Source organism: Salvelinus alpinus, chromosome 9 (genome assembly GCF_045679555.1).
Source record: "Salvelinus alpinus chromosome 9, SLU_Salpinus.1, whole genome shotgun sequence".
NCBI lineage: Eukaryota > Metazoa > Chordata > Actinopteri > Salmoniformes > Salmonidae > Salvelinus > Salvelinus alpinus.
The window spans coordinates 68,526,371-68,533,486 of NC_092094.1; the positions used below are offsets into that span (position 1 = coordinate 68,526,371).

At 40.7% G+C, this 7,116-nt stretch overlaps 1 protein-coding gene across 1 annotated transcript in view; it reads right to left on the reverse strand.

Annotated features, from left to right (window-relative positions):
* Nucleotides 1-4,449, reverse strand: part of LOC139530513 (WD repeat-containing protein 43-like) — a 53,607-nt gene extending 49,158 nt beyond the window's left edge. Inside the window, exons 1-4 of the mRNA XM_071327002.1 lie at nt 4,190-4,449; nt 2,856-2,990; nt 785-906; nt 7-127 (exon numbers count right to left, since the gene is read on the reverse strand). Of these exons, the coding sequence (XP_071183103.1) occupies nt 7-127; nt 785-906; nt 2,856-2,990; nt 4,190-4,396 (585 nt within the window). The 5' untranslated portion in view covers nt 4,397-4,449. The remainder of the gene's footprint in view (nt 1-6; nt 128-784; nt 907-2,855; nt 2,991-4,189) is intronic.
* Nucleotides 4,450-7,116: the final 2,667 nt, after the last annotated feature.

Here is a 7,116-nt window from a genome sequence, read left to right on the forward strand (position 1 = left end):
ACTTACCCGGTACACCTCCTTGGTCTTGAGGTCCCACATCTTGATGGTCTGTCCCGCTGAGAGCAGCAGTTTGCCATCAGGACTCACACACAGACTGGTCACTGACGCACGGTCCGCCTTCCACTTACTGTTGAGAAAAGTGACAATTAATGAGTCTTCCATAAAATAAGACATTCCTACCACCATATTGTTTATTGAATTGAGTGGGGGAGAGAAAATATAGGATTGGAGTGTCAATGGGCAGTGGGACAGGTTTTAACCAACACGTGTATACATGTGTGCTGGGGGGCGGCGGCAATTACAGCTACACCACCCAACACAAAGGTTAACTAAATTCTAAATCACCAAGTGCATTGATACAGATGCACAATGTAACTATTTTTCCTGATGCTTTGATTCCTCTGGGACATTTGCCTTTGTAAGCAGTCTGTTACCCACTGTTCTATACCCTACACCAAGTTCCACCTGACCTAACCAGGTCAAATAGCCTTTGAGTGGCTAGACCATCGTTTTTCTTTTTCTCCTGGATATCGAAATTTACACAAATTAGAATTACCAGGTTGACGCACCATAACAAATTTCAAATGCACTTTGATTGTGAATGTAGTCGCGCATTAACTAACTGATACCTACAGCAAGAGAAACCTGTGGTGGAGGACAGACCTTTAAACTCCTAAAAAGGTGTTGCTGCTAAGCCATAGACTATCGCAGAGAAATACCTTCTGAATTTAGACCACTGTTTAAGTGACTGATTTCTACAAACACGGAAAGGGAAGGTACCCACCAGCGGGTCTTGCTTGTCTGCAGGTCCCACTCTACGATGTATGAGTCGTCTGAGCCGCTGTAGAGCAGGCCGTCCTCGGGGTGCCACTCAACACAGTTCACTCCGCCATTGTGACCTCCATCCTGGGAAGAGCAGAGGTCAAATATGAGCTTTAACGTGAGAGAACATTTCACTCCAAGGAAATTATTCATACGGTTCAGTTTGGATAAAAACATAGTATCAGACATGTCAATAATAATTATATATTACCTGAGATGCAAGGTTGATGACAAAAAAGTAATTGTGAAATTACAAAAACAATCCCAATACTGGAAATGAACGCATCATACAGGGATGATTTCTATTTTCAAAGTTAAGGGCTGACAAGCAAAACAATTTGGGACCGTGTCAACAATGGACAAATACTAAGAGTTTTTGCTTGGAATTTTCCTTAAAGTCGTTCTCAGCTCGATTATCTTGGGCCAAGTTAACCTCCCCATTCATGTAAGAAGGTTATGACCATCATGCTTTTAGGGAAAAGGATGATTTTGTACATGTATTAAACTGCAAGTGTGACCAATTCCAGTCCCCATGCTTTGTAGATGCGGGGTCCTCCCCGGGATAATTGATATGTTGAAGGACTGAGAAGCTAAGTTCCGGTGACTTAGACATTCTACTCATGTTTTAACAAATAAAAGGATGCGGACACCATCTAAAACACATATGTCAGAGTCAAGGCCCGCGGGCCACATCCGGCCCGCGAGAAGGTTTTTTACGGCCCCTGGGATGATCTTGATTTATTATTAGAACCGGCCCGCAGACCGCAGCAAGCCGGCAGCCCGCAGATCTTTTACACGCACCAATACTACATTTCCCACAATGCAACGGTGACGCACCGAGCAGTAGGCTGCTTCATTTCAATATTTATTGGCACAGCAGTCGTCAGCATCACAGTAAAATTAACTTTCAGATACCCATCAAAAATGGCAAAACGGAAGGTGGACACTGAGAACCGGGGGTTTCAAACAAGGTGGGAGTCGGAGTATATGTTCACGGAGGTAGCTGGAAAACCTGTGTGTCTTCTGTGTGGAGAAAGTGTGGCGGTACTGAAAGAGTATAATCTGAGACGACATTATGAAACGAAACACGCGGACAAAAACAAGAATATGGACATGGAACAAAGGCTACAAAAGGCAGAGGAATTAAAACGAGGCCTCAAATCTCGACAGGCTCTGTTCAAAAAAGCCAAATCACAAGGCCAGGCTGCTGTCAAGGCCAGTTTTATTTTGGCAGAAGAGATCGCTAAATCAGCCCGGCCATTTACGGAGGGGGATTTCATCAAAAACTGCATGATTAAAGTTTGTGACGAAGTTTGCCCAGAAAAAAGGCAACTCTTTTTAAATGTGAGTCTGAGCAGAAACACCATTGCCGAGAGAGTAGACCAGTTGTCCATCAATCTAAAAGAGCAGCTTGTGAAAAAGGGAAAAGATTTCATTGCATATTCCTTGGCTGTGGATGAGAGCACCGACATTTCTGACATTTTTCAATGAACATTCGAACAGTCCGGCCCTCGGCTTGTAGCTAAATTTTTTATTTGGCCCTCCGTCCATTTGACTTTGACACCCCTGATCTAAAATATAACTTCGACCTCCAAAAATGGGCCCAATAACTAACTATTCAAATGTTTAGCTTATTTTAAACATATTGGAAAAAGCATGGGCTATTTCAGGGGTATTCAACTCTTAACCTACAAGGTCAGGAGCCTGTTGGTTCTGTCCTACCGAATAATTAATTGCACAGAGCTGACGTCCCAGGTCTAAATCAGTCCCTGATTTTAAGGGAACAATTAAATTGTTGCCGATCTACACTGATCTAAAAAATAACCTCAAATGCATTTCATGGAAATCCATCGCAGTGACAGAACTTTAACCCGTGACTTGTCACTGCAGTCTATAATACATATTTTTTAAAGTACCATGTCTAACCACAAAGTCAACCATTTAGTTGCATTGGGCAAGCAACATTCATCTGAATATGATTTTTTGTACTTCCCAAATTGTCAACGAAAGTCGTGCTACATCCCAGTCCTTACCAGTGTGCAGTGCAGTGCCCCCTTCACTGCGCTGTAAATGATAATGCTGCCCGCCACCGTTCCCAGAGCCAACAGATCCGCCAACTCCTCCACATGCCCTGCCTCTGATTTCCTCTTCTTCCTCCGAGGTCCCTCCTGAAGTAAAAGAATACAGTCTTAGTTTTTTTTATCAACTTTGACACAGGACTTCAGTTTTCCTCTTCTGTTTTGAAGGCCTCATCTATGGGTGGTCTGAATTTCCATAGTGTTGCAGTTTAAACCTGGCATTGACAAGAATCTGAAATAATGAGACTAGACAACATCAAAAGCATCTGCTAAATCACAAAAGTATATTGTTATCAAAGACTTACGGTCACAAATCACACAATGTCACATGTGGACAATAGGCTAGCATCTAGGTACACTTTTAGATTTAAAAACGTATCCTACCTAGAACTACAATGGGTTATTTGGTTCTTTCTGGTTCCAGGAACACTTCACCAAATAACTAGTTGGGTTTAAAGGTTCAATAACGAACCAAAAAGGGTTTTCCTACAGGTTGTTCTTAGAGTTTGTGACAATTTAAAAAGACTAGGAACATTGGCCGTGGAATGCTGATTTGGGGGTACAATGCACTTTGTCATACTTAGTTAGGTAAATTGTCGGTGCGTAAGTCACAACGTTAGTTGGCTAGGAAATTGTCAATCAAATGTATTTATAAAGCCCTTTACACGTGGAGGAGTCAAACTAATTTAGTAAAACTCAATGCTATTAAAATAATTAAGTTATTCGTATATTGTTCTGTGTTACGGTTAACTTGTGCAAAGTAAACCATTGAGGTAGTAAAAATAAGGATTTGGAAATGTGAATCTGCGTCATTTACGATGAATAGCTAACTAGAGGAGCTAACCTAGCTAGGTACAGTTACCCTTTACGGTTCGCTAAGGAGATAGCTAGCTACTTTTAACGTGTTCATATTTGAAATAAACTCATTATTACTGGTTGTCACCAAACGCATTCGTTTTACTGAAAAGTCCCTTTTTGGTAAGAATCATGACACCTTCAAAAAGAGATTTGTGGCAAATTTTTGGGGCGACCACCATGTGCGAAAAACATGTGCGTCCTGCAGGACAGTTGCTGTAACTAACTTTAGCTCGTTGCTAACGAAGCTAACTTGGTAATTACTTTGCTACGCAGTCCGCATAACATAATGGTAAACGACTAAAGATGATACTTCACCACAAGTATACATCGAATATAGTAAATATTTTCATACAGACATTTGATTTAGTTATTAGAAAGTTATTTCGTTGCAGGCTCACCCGGGCCTATGGCTATGCCTCCCCCACACATACCTTGGAGATTCGGCATGGTCCCCAAACTATGCAGGTACAAGTGGCACTCAAATGGGCTGAAGGCACGTATTCTTGATGAAGTATTTTACTATCTGTGTTCCATATACGGAGTCTGCCATCTTGGGCAAATGAAGCTAGGTATTGGCGTGATTTTGGCGAGAAAACGCAGGGTAGACACAACGAAGAATTGTATCCATCGTTCGCCATTATTGAAGCAATGCGTGCATCTGCGTTATTTGCCAAGAACCACGTGTTATCATCCACCGAGCAGGCGCGTTGGCGCATCAGTTTCATTGGTTACTGTGAGATAATTGGGGCGTGGTTAAAATTATAGAAATATAATGAATACAACGCCATTGGAACCACTAACCATGGTAATTTCACTGGTAAACTCATGGGTACGTTCTCAATGGCTGCCTGGTAATGTAGAATGTTAATTCAATTGATGCTAACTGACGTGGCTCATGCAATGGAATGTATTTTTTGTAACGGCAATTGAGTTAATTCAACAAATCAAATTACAGGTTGATGGGTATACTTCCTGCTTTTAGTTCTATGGTTCTATGATTTTACTTCCTGCGTTGCTTCTATGGGTACACTCGCAAATAGCCGCAAGTCCACCCACGTCTTCCCTTTTCCCAACGCAGTTAAGCCAAAATCACGCTTGTTGTACAACGCTTTGAGCGCTCACCAAGTCCGGAAGTGAAATACCAGTCAATGAATGTCAGTCAATGAATAAATGTCGCGAAATGTCAGTCAATGAATAAAATTTGCCCTTATATTTCAAAATATAATAACATAATGTCGTGGACAGAGCTAGCCATTAACGTCCCTTAACGATTAAAGACAGATTCAATGGCTGTTGCATAGCGTATTCGACAATGATTAGCTAATAAATATTTGACAAATTATGAATAATAAGCACATGTTTTTACCTGATAAGACTACTAATGATAACGTTACCAGCTCGGTATTTTAAGTTAAGTAGCCTATGTTAACTGACCTTCAATTGAGGGAATTCAGCAGAGTTCTGAAACATTTATAAAACTTATTTTAACTCTGAAAATAAATCCAATGGCAAATGTTACCAAACATGATAATAATAGACCTGCATTCCGGTCGGCAGCTAATTGTTAAATTACACTTTCCATCCTTACCTTGGAAGGCCACTGTCTCTGCGCTGATGCCTGTGAGTGAGCCAACGCTAGCTAACCAATGGGAGCGTAGTATAACCGCACTCTGAATAGCTTAACTGCGTTGGGGGGGAAAAGACAGTCCACCGATTATGCCATTATTGACTTGGGACATACTTTTTATTAATTATATTTCTTTGGTTAGAATCTAAATTATGAAAAATAGGCTGAGATGTGTTCAATGCGGAAGAATAGTGTTCAAAGTCAACTTTTAATTGTACTTTTTTTTTTATTTTATTAACAACAAATCAATACAGGAAGTACATGTGGGAACACAAGTACAGTTGAAGTCGGAAGTTTACATACACCTTAACCAAATAAATTTTAACTCAGTTTTTCACAATTTCTGACATTTAATCCTAGTAAAAATGCCCTGTCTTAGGTCAGTTAGGATCACCACTTTATTGTAAGAATGTGAAGTCTCAGAATAGAGAATTATTTCAGCTTTTATTTCTTTCATCACATTCCCAGTGGGTTAGAAGTTTACATACACTCAATTAGTATTTGGTAGCATTGCCTTTAAATTGTTTAACTTGGGTCAAACGTTTCAGATAGCCTTCCACAAGCTTCCCACAATAAGTTTGGTGAATTTTGGCCCATTCCTCCTGAGCGGTTTGATGGCTGCATGGTCCCAGGGTGTTTATACTTGCATACTATTGTTTGTACAGATGAATGTGGTACCTTCAGGCTTTTGGAAATTGCTTGACTTGACTGATATATTTTGATTTTCCCATGATGTCAAGCAAATAGGCACTGAGTTTGAAGGTAGGCCTTGAAATACATCTACAGGTACACCTCCAATTGACTCAAATGATGTCAATTAGCCTATCAGAAGCTTCTAAAGCCATGACATCATTTTCTGTAATTTTCCAAGCTGTTTAAAGGCACTTAGTGTATGTAAACTTCTGGCCCATAGGAATTGTGATACAGTGAATTATTAGTTAAATGTCTGTAAACAATTGCTGGAAAAATTACTTGCGTCATGCACAAAGTAGATGTCCTAACCTACTTGGCAAAACTATAGTTTAACAAGAAATTTGTGGAGTGGTTGAAAAACGAGTTAGACTCCAACCTACGTGTATGTAAACTTCCGACTTCAACTGTATATGTTTGAGATGGCTGTCAGAAGCGCATCAGTATCTCACATAACTAAAATAAGATTAACTTTGATCTCTCCCCCTCTCTGCTCTGATAGACATGAGCCTGAACTCATCTCTCAAGCGTTGCACTGAATAATTTATGTAGACTCTATGCTTTAGGCCACCAACATATTTGATCAACTTCCAAATATTGTTTTGCAAAAGAGCGAGAGTATCAGGAATCAAGGTAAGACCCAGATACAGACCGTGTCGAAGTAACAATGTTTATTACAGCAACAGTGGCAAAGGAACAGGACAGAAGGCAGGCTCAGGTCAGACAGAGGTCAGTAATCCAGAGGTGGGGCAAGGGTCAAAAACCAGAAGGACGAGAAAATAGAGACTGGGGAAAAGCAGGCGCTGACACAAACACTGGTTGGCTTGACAAACAAGGTGAACTGGCAACAGACAGAACACAGGTGTAAATACACAGGGGATAATGGGGAAGATGGGTGACACCTGGAGGGGGGTGGAAACAATCAAAGACAGGTGAAACAGATCAGGGTGTGAGAGAAGGAAGACAATGGATAGATGCATAGGCCATCACCAGTGAGTGAGAATCATTGGGTGAGTCATTGAAACTGGAAAGCATTTTTAG